The sequence below is a fragment of the Scyliorhinus canicula genome, chromosome 4, assembly GCF_902713615.1.
Source record: "Scyliorhinus canicula chromosome 4, sScyCan1.1, whole genome shotgun sequence".
Lineage (NCBI taxonomy): Eukaryota > Metazoa > Chordata > Chondrichthyes > Carcharhiniformes > Scyliorhinidae > Scyliorhinus > Scyliorhinus canicula.
The window spans coordinates 129,265,067-129,286,095 of NC_052149.1; the positions used below are offsets into that span (position 1 = coordinate 129,265,067).

Genomic DNA, 21,029 nt, shown 5'->3' on the forward strand with positions numbered 1-21,029 from the left:
ACTTAATCCGAAGAAAGCCCAAATCTTCCAGGAAAATAAATCACAGATTTAGGTACCGTCATCACGCATGGGAAGCGTGAAATAGAACACAAACGCATAGATTCCATTGTAAAATTGCCCTTGTCCCAAAATGTTACAGCACTCCGGTCATTTTTAGGACTGGTTGGATATTGTAGAAACCACATAGACGGATTCGCCACAAAAGCAGCCCCACTTTCCGAGTTCCTAAAGAAACAGGCCCCATGGAAATGGCTTCCACAGCACAAGGATGCCATGGTTGCGTTGAAACGCGCCCTGATCACAGTCCCCGCTTTGCAAGCCCCAGATCCACACTCTCTATACACGATAGAGGTAGTGACCACCGACCAAACCCTTTCAGCCGTACTCCTGCAGGAAAGGCACGATCGTTTAGGACCCGTAGCCTATGCCTTGCGAGTCTTAGATCCAGTGGAACAGGGATTTTCAGCCTGCGAAAGGCACCTGTTAGCAGTTTACTGGGCAGTACAGTACTTCTCGTACATAAGCAGACTCAACCCAGTAACCATTTTGACCGAGCACACCCGGACACAGCTTTTATTGGACGGCAGACTAAAAGACGACATAGTAAACCAAATTCGAGTAGCGCGATGGACCCTACTCCTACAGGGACACGACATTACCGTTAATAGGACAAAAACGCACACGTTTCTGGCCGGCAATTTGCACTATACAGGAACCCCACATGAATGCGAGATCATAGCCCCCAAGCACAGTAGTCCCCTTCGTTCCCAAGTCGGTACCAAAAAAGACAGGTATCCGACAACAGACACCCAGCCCACAGACAAAGTGAAAGCTGACGCTCTAGCAAAGGCAGGCTCACGACATGGCCACTTCTAGCAACCCCCGAGAGTGCCCCAGTACACGCGGTTCAGGTCTCACAAACCAACATCCAAGACTTAGCCCAGGCACAAAAGAAAGACGAGGCATTGAAGGAAATTTTGAAAGGAAACTTCCCAGCTCCCTACGAAAAGGTTAGGAATTCTTTAAAGATCCATGAGGGAATCATTTTAAAAGATGGCATTTATGTAGTCCCCACCCAGGACAGGAATGAGATAATTTGTAAGTTCCATGACGGACATGGACACCAAGGGATAGAATCCACCCTTGTCCACCTCAGACCTCTCTGCTGGTGACCTGATTTAAAAACCGATGTATCCCATTCCGTTGAAAACTGCTTAATTGTGCACAGAACAACCCAGATAGATATGCGAAAAAAGCCCAGCTACGAGACATGCGCCCTGTAAATGGCCCGTGGACAAACCTTCAGTTAGATTATATTGGTCCCCTCCCCCCCTGCTGAAATGAATACTAATATGTGTTGATGGCAATCAACACATTTACGAAATGGGTCGAAGCTTTCCCCTCGAGAACAAATACAGCCAAGGCCACAGCAAAGATCTTAGCCGAGCAAATTTTTACTAGATGGGGACTCCTCCGTAGTATTGAGTCGGACCAAGGTTCGCACTTTACAGGCAGGGTCATGAAAAATGTTATGATAAATTTTGGTATTAAGCAAAAGTTCCACATTGCCTATCACCCGCAGTCCAGCAGCATTGTGAAACGCATGAATCGGACACTAAAGGCCACACTTTAGAAAAATGGTGCAGCAGCACAGTACGACATGGTACACAGTGCTCCCATTCGCACTGATGTTTATTAGGAACACAGTGTCGAGCTCAACAGGATATACCCCCATACTTGCAGGACCGGACGACCCATGAAGCGTACCGAGTATTTATTTGGACTTGATTTGGCCAACCCCACAGTCACCGCCCTGACCCATGAGAAAGCAGTCCAGCACATAGTAGAAAATATTAAAGCAGCACAGCTCGCTACAGCTGTTCGACTAGGCGCTAAACGAAAGCAAAGTAAGGCCTGCTTTGATAAGACAGTACACCCAACAGAGTATACAGCCGGACAGCAAGTGATGATCACCTTATACAACCCCAGCTCATTCCTCTCCTCTAAATTTGCAGGACCCTATTTAATCTCGGACAAAGTAAGCCCCTCAGTTTATAAAGTCACGTATCCGAACGGAAAATCAGGATGGTTCCATGTAATTCAGCTTAAGGTTTATGGAACGCAGTGCAGCCACTCGCACCACCTCTCGTTGGCGATGGCAGACAATGAGGACCCGCCCACTGACAACCCGAGTCCCCCCTCCCCTAGCAGCAGTAGCACGTCCACAGGCACGACCTTGACCCCCGCCCCCAGAATCAAATTTCACCCTGACGCTTGATTTGGCTGCACACGACAGCGACAGCACAACTGAAGCCCCTGAGAGACCCGAACATTGGACACACAGACCAGGCCCAGTCACTACAGCCCCAAAGACACCGACCATGATATGTTCAGCCCCTCTGAGAGAATTTATTTGTCCACACCGTAACCTGACCTACCACCCGACAATAGCAACATCCCCCTTGCCCAGACCGCCCTACGGAACAAGACACATTGACACCGTGATAATTCCTGTTGTCTGACAAGGAATGATGAAATGGACCCGACATCGGCACACACCGTGTTAGCACGAAAACTCCATACGCGAGTTTGGCACTCAGGAGATGGTGATGACTCCGAGTCTGGCTCCCACCATGGTAACCCCTTTGAAACCCTTTTCGGAATGAACCTTGAGGTGTCCAGATGATGAGAATCAGGAATCGATTGAGATTTACGGTGTCCTATACTCTGATGGAACCAGCCCGCTTTTCTTGTTTAGTTTTTTTTAAATGTTGTTCATTCTCTCTTGTACGATTTTGTGTGTCGGCCTCATGGACACTTTCTTGATACAGTCATAACTACGCTTCTGACGCCACATGGCAGTTAGAGAAACAAGTTTGTTGGAGCCCATATATTTACAAATTCTTACCTCTCTTGGAAGGTCACTCAGGCAGTGGAGTAACAGCACTTCTTCCCGCCCTGCCTGAGGACCCCCTGTACATTTGGTCAGCCAAGCTTAGGTAGTGGAGTAACGGCACTGGTCACGCCCTACCCGGGGATCCCACCCATTCTTGCCCTGCCGCGGATCAAACGCACCCGATTCGGTCAATTGTTTTCGAAACTCTTTTTTGCTGTTCTTTTTCATTCCTGTGGCTTAAAGAATGCATTGTGCCACAACGTCTGCCCCCTTCCGGCGACACTTCGGTTGCTATCCCCCCCCCAAGCTACTATTTACATGCCAGAATCCCTTGTTTGTAAAAACAAGTTTGCAGAGGACGGAGAAATTGTCCGCCCACTCAGCCCATCAAACACAGGCTGCGAGAGTGATACCACTGTGACAGAATTTTATTTATGATGTCTTGTCTCCGCAAATGGTTGTAAAAAAAAATGAGGGAGTCACATATGGTGACGATTCTAATGGAAAATTGACGTTAAGGAGAAACAGACAGACAAACGAGATGCTAAGCAAAAAGATAATCACATATTGCTTGTTCCCCTAGGAAGATACGAAGATACTCAACTATGAAGAAAAGCCTGAACAAGATGAAGACGACCCTATTTAACAATCAAAGAACTTATCTTACAACACAAAAATCCAATAGCAGCATCATATTTCTTCATGATCTAAGTCATGATCGTTGCTGGAACAGTACAGTTGCGCACATTACCTATCTCCACCTCCCTCACCATACAGGCCCCGGACACGACTACCCAACACAACACCCCCAGCCCGGACACTACACCACACATAGACCCAGCCACCGATACCCCCACATGGTGTGAGAATATCGTTAAGTGGTATTTCCTGTCATACACGGTGGAAGCCTTACTAGTGATAGCCATATTGTGCAGTGTCATCCAGACAATCAGATTGCGGAAATGGAGAAGGAGAGCCTCCCGCCCTCCAGTATACACATTTAGAGCCCCTTTCCTCGGGCTCCAGCAAACCCCATACTCTTTCAGAACCTTTCTCTTTAATAAATTCCGCAGTTGTTGTTTCGTTAATAAAGCTTATTTTTCGGTATATGAATGTTAGTGATGGGAAGAAATATGATGCTGCTATTGGATTTTTGTGTTGTAAGATAAGTTCTTTGATTGTTAAATAGCAGCATGAGTGTAGTCTAGTTAGAGACATTTAGAGGTTCCTTTTTTTTATTGAATATTAAATGGCCCCCTAGGAATTTTTATATATGTGTTGTATTAGGGAAATGTAGATAACTGTTTTGACCCACAGAACAGAGTAGGGTAGAACCTGTCTTTGGTTAAGGGTACCTGGCATTTCGGAGAACAAAGAAAACCCAGTATTGTGATCCTTCACGCTTTGCGTTGAGGATCAAGAGAACGGAGTGTAGCCATTTGGGACGACCACTTACAACTAGGGACAGATAAACTCACAAAGCCTAGCAGGTAAAATGGACAAGGCAAGACTCAGGCAGGCTCAGAGCCTGAAATGTATATTTGCAAGTGAGGAATCCAGATGTATCGAAACTCCGACCAATCAGCATTTTGATGGGCTGATTAGCATTTGATGGTCTATCTTCACCAAAACAAAGGACTGGTACTCGAGCGACCAGTACAGTCCCTGACATTTCGGTGCCACTCCCCGTTCAATGGAAATGCAAACAACGGGGTCAGTGACCGCTGGGGACACGCCCAGCCATCCAGATCCCCGCCCACTTATTGGTTAGGAATCAAACAGAGTGATCAGGGATCACCCAATTAGTGGGGCCCAAACTGAAGGACCGCCCACAAGAGCGCAACAACCCCCAAATATAAGAAGAACAGTTCGCCACATGTTCACTCTCTCTTGGACCTGGCGCTCCGGTCACGACCATCTCCAATTGTAGCAACACCAGAAGCAAGTCCAAGTTCAACGCTCGCTACCAGACGGATGAGCCTAGCTGAGCAGCAGTTACTCCTTCGGACTCGATAGATCCAGAATCAAACAGAGGCCACTGTTTCTCTGACCTAAGTTAAGTACAGGTTGTCTTAGTCGATAGGTGTAGTTAACTAGTAGTGTTTATGTTGCATGGCTAATTGTGTGTAAATAAAGTACCCTTGACCTTGAACTAACTAACTGGTGTTTGGCTCTTTGATCGATAGCCGGTTGAACCTTGTGGAGGTATCATTCGATACCTGGCGACTCTGAGCATTAGAACATAGATATCAAAAGAAAGGAGAGCAATCTCACTGATTGCCATAATTGGAACAGAGCCATAAGAAAAAAGACAGGTGAAAGAAACTCGCAACATAGGCATGAGGAAGGCTTCTGGATTGACCGAAGCAAGTTGGAGTCCTGAATGATGGATCAACAGGATGGGCGGCACGTTTCCTCAAGTGAGTGGTTGGGTGAGGGGGGGGGGGGAGTGTACAAAGCCCTCAAAGAATACCGCCTAAAAGGAATGGGCTCAGCAACCAGGGAGGTGAATTCTTGAAGTCTGGCCTCGGATCTGGCAGCATTGTCATAAGGAGTTGAATGACCTTGTGCGGGTGGTCTCACTGGCCACATCCGACCCACTGCGCCACCATTTTACTCTGCTCAATGAACACCCATCACTCATGCATCAGCAGTCTCTGGTACTCAGGAGTCAGGCCTACCATTTCCAAATTCCAACTCACCCTATCATACCTCACAGTCACCTCTTGCTGCCTCCAGGTATCACTGACTATCCAGCTATGGCAGGCATATCACTCAAACAAAGTGCAGCACAATCAGTGATATTCTGCCCACTCTCTTACAGAATAAGGTTTCCCATACCCAAAGGGAGCGGAGAACAACCTGCAGGGATCAGACACACATGCCAGAGTGCCTAGCATCCAATATAGCTGAGAACATTGAGGATGTCGTATTTTGTTGTTTTATCCCATGACTCATCTTATTTTTCAATGCAGCATGAAATGCAAATAAGAGACTGAACTGGCATGCCGGATAGCCAGTCCCATGTGAAGAGGCTCAGGATGCATCCTTTCTGCCTCCTCCTGTTCCTCCCAGACTCGCCTCCTACTGCCAATTACTGTACCCGCACAATGATGATGCTGTGCAGGATGAATACCAGAGAGCTCCCCCTGGCTAGTCAGGTAGCAAAAGTCTGACCTGAGCACACAATTGGTTTTCTCCACAATGTTCCTTCTGCCTAATGGTTCCTGTTATAGGCCCACTCTACTCACATAGTCAGATGGTGGAGGAGTCATGAGTGAAGTATACAAGGGGCAGGTTTTGTCTCACAGGAACCACACCCTGGTTCTTCATGGAGGTCTGAGGATGGTGTGAGATTGCCGACCGTCACTGCTTGACATGACTGCCAACCACTGCCCCACCGCACTGCCCTCAGTCTTGTAGTTATGAGAAAGATGGGCAAGTGGTCCTGGAAAGGTTACTCAGCCTTCAGGGAACTGCCGAGTTCCAGTTCTGCTTCCTTCAAGTGGAAAGTCACCCTATTGCCTGAGTGGCCAATGTGCTGATCTGTACAGCTTCCAGTCATTCGCCCAATCACCACAGGGCTTCACCTTTCAGGTCTTTCCATGACCACACTTTCTCACTCCCCTAGATCATTAATCAATCCTGTCTCATTTCACAAGACCATATCTTGGATCGTTTCTTCCCTCGTAGGTTCCATTACGTACTGTTCTCAGAAACTATCGCGGATACATTCTATAAACTCCTCCTCAAGACTGCCTTGACCGACCTGGTTAAACCAATTGACATGTAGATTAAAATCCTCCATGATAACTGCTGTACCATTTCTACATGCATCAGTTATTTCTTTGTTTATTGCCTGCCCCACCATAATGTTACTATTTGGTGGCCTATAGACTATTCTTATAAGTGACTTTTTCACCTTACTATTCCTGATTTCCACCCAAATGGATTCAACCTTCTCCTCCATAACACCGATGTCATCCCTTACTATTGCCCGGATGTCATTCTTAAATAACAGAGCTACACCACCTCCCTTACCATCCACTCTGTCCTTCCGAATAGTTTGATACCATTGGATATTTAACTTCCAGATGTGACCATCCTTTAACCATGTTTCAGGAATGGCCACTAAATCATAGTCATTCACGATGATTTACGCCATCAACTTATTTACCATATTCCGAATACTGCGAGCATTCAGGTAAAGTACCCTTATGTTGGCTTTTATACTTCCGTTTTGAACCTTAACATCTCTAACAGTAACCTCTCCTAAGTCATTTTTCATTTTAGCTTTTCTCCTAATTTTCCTTATCATTGAACCCAAACCTTCACGTAAAAACCTGCTGCTTCTCTTTTATTGATGCTTTTACTTCCCGTTTTATTCCTTTTAGTACTGGGCCTATTCACTGAGCTCTCCTCAGTCACTGTACTGTGGCCCCTTTTTGATTGTCGACTATGGTTTCTCTGCCTTACACTGCCCGCTTACTGCTTTTTGTTTCTGTCCCAGTTTTACTTCCCTCCGACTTCCTGCATCGATTCCCATCCCCCTGCCACATTAGTTTAAACCCACCCCAACAGCACAGCAAACACCGCCCCAGGACATTGGGTTCAGTCCTGCCCAGGTGCAGACCGTCCGGTTTGTACTGGTCCTATCTTTCCCAGAACCGGTTCCAATGCCCCAGGATTGCACCATCTCTCAAGCCACGCATTAATCCTATCTGTCCTGACATTCCTACTCTGATTAGTTCGTGACGCTGGTAGCAATCCTGAGATTACTACCTTTGAGGTCCTACTTTTTAGTTTAACTCCTAACTCCCTCCCTGAATTCAGCTTGTCGGACCACGTTCCGGTTTTTACCTACATCGTTGGTGCCCTGGCACATACCCTGGTAATCTGTACACACCCTGGTAATCTACCCATGTCCTGGTAATCTGTACACGTCTTGGTAATCTATATACATCCTGGTAATCTTCATGTGTCCTGATAACCTACATGTGTCCTGATAACCTACATGTGTCCTGGTAATCTGTACACATCCTGGTAATCTACATGTGTCCTAGTAATCTGTACACATCCTGGTAATCTGTATGTGTCCTGGTAATCTGTATATGTCCTGGTAATCTGAATATAACCTGGTCATCTGCATATGTCCTGGTAATCTGCACTCACCCTGGTATTCTGCATATGTCCTGGTAATCTGCACACACTCTGGTAATCTGTACACATCTTGGTAACCAGTACACATCCTGGTAATGTGTACACACCTTGGTAATCTGCATATATTCTGATAATCTGCATATGCCCTGGCAATCTGTACTCACTCTGGTAATCTGCATATGTCCTGGTAATCTGTACACATCCTGGTAATCTGCATATATCCTGGTAATCTGCATATGTCCTGTTAATATGTACACATCCTGGTAATCTGCATGTGTCCTGGGCAATCTGTACTCACTCTGGTAATATGCATATTTCCTGGTAATCTGCATATGTCCTGGTAATCTATACACACCCTGGTAATCTTCATGTCCCTAGTAATATGTACACATCCTGGTAATATGAATATATCCTTTCTTATGTTTCTACTATCTTCCTATTATGTTCAAGATCTTCACCCCACCCTCCCTCTATTATAATGTTGTGCCCTTAAGGCTATACGGATTTAGATAAACTGTGTATCTGCTTTGGACTGGAACTTGACTAGAAGCTGGCTCCATACCTTTTGTCGTCTGTTATGGAATTCCTCAACTTGACTTGCTGATGTCCTGCTATTCTGGAAGATAATTGATGGGGGTAAGGGCACCAGGGGGGCAAACTCACTCCTGCTGTCCCTGTGAGGGCAGTAGAATTAAAGAAAGGAAGACATTGAATTTAGATCGCATCTTTCACAACTCCAGGACATCATAATCACTTCACAGCCAATAGAAGACTTTAAAATAAAAAGTGCAGTCACTGTTGTCGGAAACACAGCAGCAATTTATGCACAGCAAGATCCCACATCCAGCAATGTGATTATGACCAGAGAATCTGTTGGGGGACACTACTTGACCCCCAAGGAGAAGACACTGTTCTGTGAGATACGGCCCGGGATCTTTACATTTACCTGAGAGGACAGTTGGGGCCTCAGTTTAACATTTCAGCCATGAGATGGCACCTCTGGCAGTGCAGCACTCCCTCAATAATGAACTGGAGTCTCAGCCTGGGATTATGGGGTCAAGTCTCTGGAGTGGGATTTGAAGCCACAACACTGTGACTGAGAGGCGAGAGTGCTACCCACTGAGGCACGGCTGACAGTCAGTTAGTTGACATATTATAGGGTTTAGGTGGATTTTACAATACGTGTAACTTCTTAATTTCCTGTTGAAGGTTGTCAGCATTAATAATGATATCTGCAGAGATCTCAAGACCAAGGCTTCAAACCAGGAATCAGCAACGCTAAATATACCCAACAGACTCAAACAAAACTGGCAAGTTGGGAATGTCAGGTCTGGAGGTCAGGTCAGGGGTGAGCGAGGAGGGGAAGGGTCAGGACTGACTGAGGAGGGGAGGCTCAGGGGTGAGCAAGGAGGGGAGGGTCAGGAGTGTGTGAGGAGGGGGAGGGTCAGGAGTGAGTGAGGAGGGGAGGGTCAGGAGTGAGTGAGGAGGGGGAGGGTCAGGAATGGGCAAGGAGGGGGTGGGTCAGGAGTGAGTGAGGAGGGGTGGGTCAGGAGTGAGTGAGGAGGGGGAGGGTCAGGAGTGTGTGAGGAGGGGGAGGGTAACGAGTGAGCGAGGAGGGGGAGGTTAGGAGTGAGTGAGGAGGGGGAGGGTCAGGAGTGAGTGAGGAGGGGGAGGGTCAGGAGTGTGTGAGGAGGGGGAGGGTAAGGAGTGAGCGAGGAGGGGTAGGGTCAGGAGTGAGTGAGGAGGGGGAGGGTCAGGAGTGAGTGAGGAGGTGAGGGTCAGGGGTAAGCGAGGAGGGGGAGGGTTGGGATGAGGGCGGAGAGGGAGGGTCATGGGTGAGTGAGGAGGGGGAGGGCCAGGGGAAGCGAGTAGGGGGAACGTCAGGAATGAGCGAAGAGGGGAGGGTCAGGAGTGAGTGAGGAGGGGGAGGGTCAGGAGTGAGTGAGGAGGGGGAGGGTCAGGAGTGAGTGAGGAGGGGGAGGGTAAGGAGTGAGTGAGGAGGGGAGGGTCAGGAGTGAGTGAGGAGGGGGAGGGTCAGGAGTGAGTGAGGAAGGGGTGGGTCAGGAGTGAGTGAGGAGGGGAGGGTCAGGAGTGAGTGAGGGGGAGGTTCAAAAGTGAGTGACTAAGGCGGAGGGTCCAGAGCACGAGGATGGGAGCTTCAGGGGCGAATGAGGAGGGCTAGGAGTGAGTGAGGAGGGAAGAGTCAGGAGTGAGTGAGGAGGGGGAGGGTCAGGAGAGGGCAAGGAGGGGGAGGGTCAGGAGTGAGCGAGGAGGGGTTGGGTCAGGGGTGAGCAAGGAGGGGGAGGGTCAGGAGTGAGTGAGGAGGGGAGGGTCAGGAGTGAGTGAGGAGGGGGAGGGTCAGGAACGGGCAAGGAGGTGAGGGTCAGGGGTAAGCGAGGAGGGGAGGGTCAGGGCTGACTGAGGAGGGGAGGCTCAGGGGTGAGCAAGGAGGGGAGGGTCAGGAGTGAGTGAGGAGGGGTAGGGTCAGGAGTGAGTGAGGAGGGGGAGGGTAAGGAGTGAGTGAGGAGGGGAGGGTCAGGAGTGAGTGAGGAGGAGGAGGGTCAGGAGTGAGTGAGGAGGGGAAAGGTCAGGAGTGAGTGAAGAGGGGGTGGGTCAGGAGTGAGTGAGGAGGGGAGGGTCAGGAGTGAGTGAGGAGGGGAGGGTCAGGAGTGAGTGAGGAGGGGAGGGTCAGGAGAGGGCAAGGAGGGGAGGGTCAGGAGTGAGCGAGGAGGGGAAGGTCAGGAGTGAGTGAGGAGGGGAAGGGTCAGGAGTGAGCGAGGAGGGGAGGGTCAGGAGTGAGTGAGGAGGGGAGGGTCAGGAGTGAGCGAGGAGGGGTAGGGTCAGGAGTGAGCGAGGAGGGGTAGGGTCAGGAGAGGGCAAGGACGGGGAGGGTCAGGAGTGAGCGAGGAGGGAAGGGTCAGGAGTGAGTGAGGAGGGGAAGGGTCAGGAGTGAGCGAGGAGGGGAGGGTCAGGAGTGAGTGAGGAGGGGAGGGTCAGGAGTGAGCGAGGAGGGGTAGGGTCAGGAGTGAGCGAGGAGGGGTAGGGTCAGGAGAGGGCAAGGAGGGGGAGGGTCAGGAGTGAGTGAGGAGGGGAGGGTCAGGAGTGAGTGAGGGGGAGGTTCAAAAGTGAGTGACTAAGGGGGAGGGTCCAGAGCACGAGGATGGGAGCTTCAGGGGCGAATGAGGAGGGCTAGGAGTGAGTGAGGAGGGAAGAGTCAGGAGTGAGTGAGGAGGGGGAGGGTCAGGAGAGGGCAAGGAGGGGGAGGGTCAGGAGTGAGTGAGGAGGGGAGGGTCTGGAGTGAGTGAGGAGGGGAGAGTCAGGAGTGAGCGAGGAGGGGTTGGGTCAGGAGAGAGCAAGGAGGGGGAGGGTCAGGAGAGGGCAAGGAGGGGGAGGGTCAAGAGTGAGTGAGAAGGGGAGTGTCAGAAGTGAGTGAGGAGGGGAGGGTCAGAAGTGAGTGACTAAGGGGGAGGGTCCAGACCACATGAGGATGGGAGCTTCAGGGGCGAATGAGGAGGGTTAGGAGTGAGTGAGGAGGGGAGGGCTAGGGGTGAGTGAGGAGGGGAGGGTCAGGAGTGAGTGAGGAGGGGAAGGGTCAGGAGTGAGTGAGGAGGGGAAGGGTCAGGAGTGAGTGAGGAGGGGAGGGTCAGGAGTGAGCGAGGAGGGGTAGGGTCAGGAGTGAGCAAGGAGGGGTATGGTCAGGAGTGAGCGAGGAGTGGTAGGGCCAGGAGAGGGCAAGGAGGGGGAGGGTCAGGAGTGAGTGAGGGGGAGGTTCAAAAGTGAGTGACTAAGGGGGAGGGTCCAGAGCACGAGGATGGGAGCTTCAGGGGCGAATGGCGCATGAGGAGGGAAGAGACAGGAGTGAGTGAGGAGGGGGAGGGTCAGGAGAGGGCAAGGAGGGGGAGTGTCAGGAGTGAGTGAGGAGGGGAGGGTCTGGAGTGAGTGAGGAGGGGAGGGTCAGGAATGAGCGAGGAGGGGTTGGGTCAGGAGAGGGCAAGAGGGGGAGGGTCAAGAGTGAGTGAGAAGGGGAGTGTCATAAGTGAGTGAGGGGGAGGTTCAGAAGTGAGTGACTAAGGGGGAGGGTCCAGACCACATGAGGAGGGGAGCTTCAGGGGCGAATGAGGAGAGTTAGGAGTGAGTGAGGAGGGGAGGGCTAGGAGTGAGTGAGGAGGGGAGGGTCAGGAGCGAGCGAGGAGGGGGTGGGTCAGGAGTGAGTGAGGAGGGGAGGGTCAGGAGTGAGCGAGGAGGGGAGGGTCAGGAGTGAGTGAGGAGGGGAAGGTCAGGAGTGAGTGAGGAGGGGTAGGGTCAGGAGTGAGTGAGGAGGGGAAGGTCAGGAGTGAGCAAGGAGGGGTAGGGTCAGGAGTGAGTGAGGAGGGGAGGGTCAGGAGTGAGTGAGGAGGGAAGGGTCAGGAGTGAGTGAGGAGGGGAGGGTCAGGAGTGAGCGAGGAGGGGAGGGTCAGGAGTGAGTGAGGAGGGGAGGGTCAGGAGTGAGTGAGGAGGGGAAGGTCAGGAGTGAGTGAGGAGGGGGAGGGTCAGGAGAGGGCAAGGAGGGGGAGGGTCAGGAGTGAGCGAGGAGGGGTAGGTCAGGAGAGGGCAAGGAGGGGGAGGGTCAGGAGAGGGCAAGGAGGGGGAGGGTCAGGAGTGAGTAAGGAGGGGAGGGTCAGGAGTAAGTGAGGGGGAGGGTCAGAAGTGAGTGACTAAGGGGAAGGGTCCAGAGCACGAGGATGGGAGCTTCAGGAGCGAATGAGGAGGGTTAGGAGTGAGTGAGGAGGGAAGAGTCAGGAGTGAGTGAGGAGGGGAGGGTCAAAAGTAAGTGAGGAGGGGGTCAGGAGTGAGTGAGGAGGGGAGTGTCAGGAGTGAGTGAGGAGGGAAGAGTTAGGAACGAGTAAGGAGAGGGAGGTTCAATAAACAGGTGGTGTTCGAGGTGGGAAAGGTAGAAGCGGATCCGGAGATAGATATGATGGAACCATCAATTCACCAGACACGTGTTTCCGATATGAATCTAGGCTTTAATCGACTTACTTCAGAGCCAGCCTGTTACCCGTTGATGAACTCTTAGTGAACTCAGGCTGATTCTGGACAAGGGTATTTATACAGCTGCACTAGGGGGAGGAGATCGTAAAACGTGATTTTGGCATCGGCGATGTGTACAGTTCTGGTCATCCTATTATAGAAAGGGAGCTGGATTCTCCCAAAACGGGACTATGTCCCCACGCCGGCATACAAACGCTAGTGTTTCACTCTGGAGTTTCCAATAAAAAAAGATTAGTCGATTCTCTCACCTGCAGGGGCCTAGCAGGGACCCAGAGTGATTCACGCAGCTTTAGCTGCAGATATGGGCCCCGCACTTCCGGCCTGGAGTCCGCGCATGCGCACGTTGGCAGCCTCCAGCGGCCGTGCCGAGCGCCATGGTAGAAGTGGACCATGGAGGCAGCTCCAAAATGTAGGCCCCCCCGATCGACCGCGCACCCGAAGATCCGACCGGCCCAATCTGCCCCCAGCTGCCCATGAGGCCCCCACCCCGCCAGTGTCTGATCCCCCCGCCCCCAACCAGGGCGGCCACGGACTGAGTCCGTAGCCGCCACGCGAGCTACCCGAACGGCGATAAGTGGTTCGAACCACGCCGTCGGGAACTCAGCCGGTTGGGAGCAGAGGATGCTGGTCGGGCTTCTGGCAATGGCCCCCCAGTCGAACGGAGTACTCCACAAACATGGCAATTCTCGGGTCCCGGAGAATGGCTGGACCCGATTTCGGCATGAAAGCTGATTCTTCACCCCCGCGCCAAACGCAATTTCGGCGTGGGTTTGCGGAGAATCCAGGCAAGGATGTTATTAAACTAGAAAGAGTGCAGTAAAGATGTACTCGGATGATGCCAGGACTTGATGGTCTGAGTTATAAGGGCAACACGGTAGCACAAGTTGTTAGCACTGTGGCTGCACAGCGCTGGGGTCCTAGGTTCGATTCCCCGCTGGGTCACTGGAGTCTGCACGTTCTCCCCATGTCTGCATGGGTTTCCTCTGGGTGCTCAGGTTTCCTCCCACAGTCCAAAGATAGAACATAGAACAGTACAGCACAGAACAGGCCCTTCGGCCCTCAATGTTGTGCCGAGCCATGATCACCCTACTCAAACCCACGTATCCACCCTATACCTGTAACCCAACAACCCCCCTTAACCTTACTTTTTAGGACACTACGGGCAATTTAGCCTGGCCAATCCACCTAACCCGCACATCTTTGGACTGTGGGAGGAAACCGGAGCACCCGGAGGAAACCCACGCACACACGGGGAGGATGTGCAGACTCCACACAGACAGTGACCCAGCCGGGAATCGAACCTGGGACCCTGGAGCTGTGAAGCATTGATGCTAACCACCATGCTACCGTGAGGCCCCTAAACCAAGAAATCCAGGGGGGGAAATTTGCTAATGCTCTTCGGGAGGGTTTAAACGAATTCAGCAGGGGGTTGGGAACCTGAATTGTAACTCCAGTGTACAGGAGGTTGAGAGTAGTGAGGTCATGGGTAAGGTTTCAAGGTTGCAGGAGTGTACCAGCAGGCAGGAAGGTGGTTTAAAGTGTGTCTACTTCAACGCCAGGAGCATCCGGAATCAGGTAGGTGAACTTGCAGCATGGATTGGTACCTGGGACTTCGATGTTGTAGCCATTTCAGAGACATAGCTAGAGCAGGGACAGGAATGGTTGTTGCAGGTTCCGGGGTTTATATGTTTCAGTAAGCTCAGGGAAGGTGGTAAAAGAGGGGGAGGGGTGGCATTGTTAGTCAAGGACAGTATTACGGTGGCAGAAAGGATGTTTGATTAAATTGCCCTTAGTGTCCAAAATTGCCCTGAGTGTTGGGTGGGGTTACTGAGTTATGGGGTTAGGGTGGAGGTGTTGACCTTGGGTAGGGAGTAGGGTTCTCTTTCCAAGAGCTGGTGCAGACTCGATGGGCCAAATGGCCTCCTTCCGCACTGTAAATTCTATGTTCTATGATGAGGACTCGTCTACTGAGGTAGTATGGGCTGAGGTTAGAAACAGGAAAGGAGAGGTCACTCTGTTGGGAGTTTTCCATAGGCCTCCAAAAAGTTCCAGAGATGTAGAGGAAAGGATTGCAAAGATGATTCTGTATAGGAGCGAAAGTAACAGGGTGGTTGTTATGGGGGACTTTAACTTTCCAAATATTGACTGGAAACACTATAGTTCGTGTACTTTAGATGGGTCAGTTTTTGTCCAATGTGTGCGGGAGGATTTCCTGACACAGTATGTAGATAGGCCAACAAGAGGCGAGGCCACTTTGGATTTGGTACTGGATAATGAACCAGGCCAGATGTTAGATTTGAGCACTTTGGTGATAGTGACCATAATTCGGTTACGTTTACTTTAGCGATGGAAAGGGATACGTATATACCGCAGAGCAAGAGTTATAGCTGAGGGAAAGGCAATGATGATGCGATTAGGCAAGACTTAGGAGGCATAGGATGGGGAAGGAAACTGCAGGTGATGGGCACAATTGAAATGTGGAGCTTGTTCAAGGAACAGCTACTGCGTGTCCTTGATAGGTATGTACCTGTCAGGCAGGGAGGGAGTGGTCGAGCAATGGAACTGTGGTTTACTAAAGTAGTTGAATCACTTGTCAAAGAGAAGAAGGAGGCTTATGTAAAGATGAGAAGTGAAGGTTCAGTTTGGTCGATTGAGCGCTACAAGTTAGCTAGGAAGAACCTAAAGAGAGAGCTAAGAAGAGCCAGGAGGGGACATGAGAAGTCCTTGGCATATAGGATCAAGGAAAACCCTAAAGCTTTCTACAGATATGTCAGGAATAAAAGAATGACTAGGGTAAGAGTAGGGCCAGTCAAGGACAGTAGTGGGAAGTTGTGCATGGAGTCCGAGGAGATAGGAGAGGCGCTAAATGAATATGTTTCGTCAGTATTCACACAGGAAAAAGACAATGTTGTCGAGCAGAATACTGAGATACAGGCCACCAGACTAGACGGGATTGAGGTTCATAAGGAGGAGGTGTTAGCAATTCTGGAAAGTGTGAAAATAGATAAATCCCCTAGTCCGATGGGATTTATCCTAGGATGCTCTGGGAAGCTAGGGAGGAGATTGCAGAGCCTTAGGCTTTGATCTTTATATCGTCATTGTCTACAGGAATAGTGCCAGAAGACTGGAGGATAGCAAACGTTGTCCCCTTGTTCAAGAAGGGGAGTAGAGCCAACCAGACAACCAACTAGATACCAGTGAGCCTTACTTCTGTTGTGGGTAAAGTCTTGGAAAGGTTTATAAGAGATAGGATTTACAATCATCTAGAAAGGAATAATTTGATTAGGGATAGTTAACACGGTTTTGTGAAGGGTAGGTCATGCCTCACAAACCTTATTGAGTTATTTGAGAAGGTGACCAAACAGGTAGACGAGGGTAGAGCAGATGTGGTGTATATGGATTTCAGTAAAGCGTTTGATAAGGTTCCCCACGGTAGGCTATTGCAGAAAATACGGAGGCATGGGATTGAGGGTGATTTAGCAGTTTGGATCAGAAATTGGATAGCTGGAAGAAGACAGAGGGTGGTGGTGGATGGGAAATGTTCAGCTTGGAGTTCAGTTACTAGTGGTGTACCACAAGGATCTGTTTTGGGGCCACTGCTGTTTCTCATTTTTATAAATGATCTGGAGTAGGGCGTAGACGGATGGGTGAGTAAATTTGCACATGACACTAAAGTCGGTGGAGTTGTGGACAGTGCGGAAGGATGTTGCAGGTTACAGAGGGACATAGATAAGCTGCAGAGCTGGGGTGAGAAGTGGCAAATGGAGTTTAATGCAGAAAAGTGTGAGGTGATTCATTTTGGAAGGAATAACAGGAAGACAGAGTACTGGGCTAATGGTAAGATTCTTGGTAGTGTGGATGAGCAGAAATCTCGGTGTCCATGTACATAGATCCCTGAAAACTGCCACCCAGGTTGAGAGGGTTGTTAAGAAGGTGTACGGTGTGTGAGCTTTTATTGGTAGAGGGATTGAGCTTCGGAGCCATGAGGTCATGTTGCAGCTGTACAAAACTCTGGTGCAGCCGTATTTCTGCAGTTCTGGTCGCCACATTATAGGAAGGATGTGGAAGCATTGGAAAGGGTGCAGAGGAGATTTACCAGGATGTTGCCTGGTGTGGAGGGAAGATCTTATGAGGAAAGGCTGAGGGACTTGAGGCTGAGGGACTTGAGGCTGTTTTCGATAGAGAGAAGAAGGTTAAGAGGTGACTTAATAGAGGCATACAAGATGATCAGAGGATTAGATAGGGTGGACAGTGAATGGTGATGCCTAGCATGAGGAGACATAGCTTTAAATTGAGGGGAGATAGATATAGGACAGATGTCAGAGATAGGTTTTTACTCAGAGAGTTGTAAGGGTGTGGAATGCCCTGCCTGCAACAGTAGTGGACTTGCCAATACTAAGGGAATTTAAATGGCCATTGGATAAACATATGGATGATAATGGAATAGTGTAGATGAGCTTTAGATTGGTTTCAAAGGTCATCGAGGGCCGAAGGGCCTGTACTGTGCTGTAATGTTCTATTCTATTGTCTTAATGGGAAAAAATGAATTGGGTCCCCTAAATTTATTTTTAAAAAGTGAATGAGGAGGAGGATCAGGAGTGAGTGAGTGGGAGGGTCAGAAGTGAGTGAGAGAAGGGTTAGGAATGAGTGAGGAGGAGAGGGGAAACAGTGTACGAGGAGGGGGAGGATCAGGAGTGAGTGAGTGCGAAAGGATCAGGAGTGAGCGAGGGAAGGGGGTCAGGAGGGTAGCATGGTAGCAGCAGGCAGCAGGGTAGCATGGTGGTTAGCATAAATGCTTCACAGCTCCAGGGTCCCAGGTTCGATTCCCGGCTGGGTCACTGTGCGGAGTCTGCACGTCCTCCCCCTGTGTGCGTGGGTTTCCTCCGGGTGCTCCGGTTTCCTCCCACAGTCCAAAGATGTGCGGGTTAGGTGGATTGGCCATGCTAAATTTCCCGTAGTATACTAATAAAAAAGTAAGGTTAAGGGGGGGGTTGTTGGGTTACGGGTATAGGGTGGATACGTGGGTTTGAGTAGGGTGATCATGGCTCGGCACAACATTGAGGGCCGAAGGGCCTGTTCTGTGCTGTACTGTTCTATGTTCTATGTTCTATGTTCTAGGACTGAGGGAGGGAGGATTAGGAGGGAGGGAGCATTATGAGTGAGAAAGGGAGGATTAGGAATGAGTGAGGGAGCGAGGAGCAGGAGTTCTGACGTGATAACAATCAGCTGATTGAATGGATCCTTTGCGATGTCAATGGGGGATACTTCCAGCAGTGTGTGTTTTGGAACTCAGCAATGAAATGGAACTTACATGTCAGCCCCCATGTCCGGGTGTAGGAAGGACATCACTTTGGTACTTGAGATGATCTGTGGAGGCAGAGAGGAAGCTTCCATACGCTGGAACATTGGGGTTCGACTCTGCAAAGAAAGAACTTGTGGTCATTCTCACACCTCATTGCTCCCTGAAAGGCAGCATCCACAGGACAGGAATAGACTTTTCTGTACAACTGGTTGATATTGCTGTTTATAACCACATGGAGCTCCTCCTATTCGAATGAGCAATTTCCATCTGCTGCCTGGTTCCGTCTCCCTCATGTATATGAAATTGTGGAAGCAAGTCTCAGCAATGGTAGTTAAAGTGTAAGGGTCCTTCCTGTTTATTCCCTTATTTCCCCTTTCTTTGATGTTGTTATTATTTTTGATCCATGGATGATTAATGAACATGTCTCTTTAAGGCAAGCAGCAGAATTACAGGAGAGAACATTCTGCTGGTTTGACAGGAGCTTAGACATATCGGCACCAGAGAGAGAGAGAGGGAGAGAGATGGACTGGTAATCAGTTTGATTGATTGGCTGGTGGCCAATAAATTAGCAGGAGGCCGTACTCCGCCTGGTCACAGCTGGTGATTCGATCCCATTCCAGTGAAATCATTTTCAGAGTTCTGAGGAGTTTCACTTTGACTCCTGGAACAACAAGGGCAAGGTCCTACTCTCTCTCCTCTGTGTTTTCTCTAGACAGGCTGGATTCTTGGGCCTGCAGAGAACCTGAATGAATTAATCTATGGAAAACCATTACAGGCTGCAACCAAAGACAGGAACCCTTTCTCTCTCTCCAGAAAGGATGTGAGTGCTGTATTTCTGAAACTATAGAAACCTGAATGAACCAATAATAAAACAACGAACTGAAAGCAAGGTTTGAAGAGGATAAAGGAATTGGAAACTACCATCTGAAACAAACACTCTTTTTTCATTTTACTTATGATTATTTTTACCCCCTCCTTCCCCTCTGTGTTTGTCTGTCATGTGCGAGTGTGTGTGTGTAGAGGGTGGGGAGGCAAGTCAAAATGGGGAGTTAGGAATTAGATCATGGTTAACCAGTTGTATTTACTGCACATTTCGTTATAGTCCTTGTTATAAATAAACAGCAATTGTAATTACATTTACAAACCGCGTGACTGTAATTATTAGGCTGCCAAAAGACTTTGGCTATTTTTCTAAGAATTATTTGTTAATTCACTTGTGTTGTGACTCCTGTTTAAGTGGGACTGGAATTGACCGTGCACTCGCCCAGGGTGTTGTAACAAAAGCCACAATTTAATGATACACTACATTGTGCTGCCTGTGTCTCTGTATAATCAGTGCTTTGTCCTGTTAAACAGAGGGCTAAATACTCCAACATTATGTATTGTCCAGTGCCTCACATTGTGTATCTGAAGCCTACGATTTGTGCAGTGGCTGAAGAAGAATTGCTTACAGTCGGACTGTAGCTTCAGAATTACTATTCACATGCAACCAAATGGCCTCAAACAATGTCTCCCATCCAAATCTCCATCCCAATCCTATCCCCTTCCCAGTTCCATCCCCTTCCCATTTCCATTTCCTTCCCAATTACACTACATCCAAAATCCCATCCCAAACCTATCCCTTTACCAATCCCATTCCATCCAAATCCTTATCCTAATCCCATCATTATTTTGGATGACCCAGTGTCTTGGTGCTATGCTGCTTATGGGTATAGTTCAGTTCAGTCTGTATTGTCCCCCCAGGTCCATACCTGCTCCTCCTGTAGTTGTTGGTATTTTTTGGTTTTACTCTGCTTGTAGTAATCCATGATCATCATGGCAGCGTAGATTTTCCCAATTGTAAGGTCTGTGGCTAAAGGACAGGAGATTATTCTATAGGTCAAATATATTGAATCAGAGATAAGCTATAAAAGTACTGGTAGATTACATATGTACGCAGTAACACAGATTATGAAGATCCCAGACCTAATCCTTGATAAGTGTAGAATTAGTCAGGATCAGCCATGGGCCTGACAGAGAAACCCAGGGTCTGAAAAAGGATAAAATGAATTAGAATCAGGAGCTCAATGCAGTCTGTTGAGCTCAGGATTGGAAGAGGAGAACCAAGGGGATTGAGGATCGCGGGATCAAGAAAGGAGGACCCAGGAGGAATGAGGATCTCGGGATTTCTCTCTGTAATTGTCAAGTGGATAAATGGAAGGGATGGCAGAGAGGGCAGTCCAAATGTTACTCTTGCAGGATGTTCGAAGTGAGGGACACTGCCAGTGGCCCTGCTGAGTTCACCTGCGGGAAGTGCAGCCATCTCCAGCTCCTCAAAGACCGTTTTAGGGAATTGGAGCTGGAACTGGATTAACTGAGGATCAGTCGGGAAGCAGAGTCAGTTATAGATAGAAGCTACAGGGATGTAGTTACTCCTAAGAATGAAGGTAGCTGGATGACGTTTAAAAGGAGGGGGAAGAAGCACTCAGTGCAAGTATCCCCTTTTGGGGGGGGGGGGGGCGACCTACCATGGGTAAGGCAAGGTGACCAGGTCTCTGGCACTGAGTCTGTCCCTGTGGCTCAGAAGGGAAGGGGGAGAGCAGGAGAGCAATAGTTATTAGAGACTCTATAGTTAGAGGTACAGATAGGCGGTTCTGTGGT

At 49.5% G+C, this 21,029-nt stretch overlaps 1 protein-coding gene across 1 annotated transcript in view; it reads right to left on the bottom strand.

The window, feature by feature from the left end:
* LOC119964246 (probable voltage-dependent R-type calcium channel subunit alpha-1E) overlaps positions 1-21,029 on the bottom strand; it is a 1,062,240-nt gene that overhangs the window by 22,471 nt on the left and 1,018,740 nt on the right. Inside the window, exons 39-41 of the mRNA XM_038793526.1 lie at positions 20,141-20,241; positions 18,399-18,505; positions 8,619-8,730 (exon numbers count right to left, since the gene is read on the bottom strand). Of these exons, the coding sequence (XP_038649454.1) occupies positions 8,619-8,730; positions 18,399-18,505; positions 20,141-20,241 (320 nt within the window). The remainder of the gene's footprint in view (positions 1-8,618; positions 8,731-18,398; positions 18,506-20,140; positions 20,242-21,029) is intronic.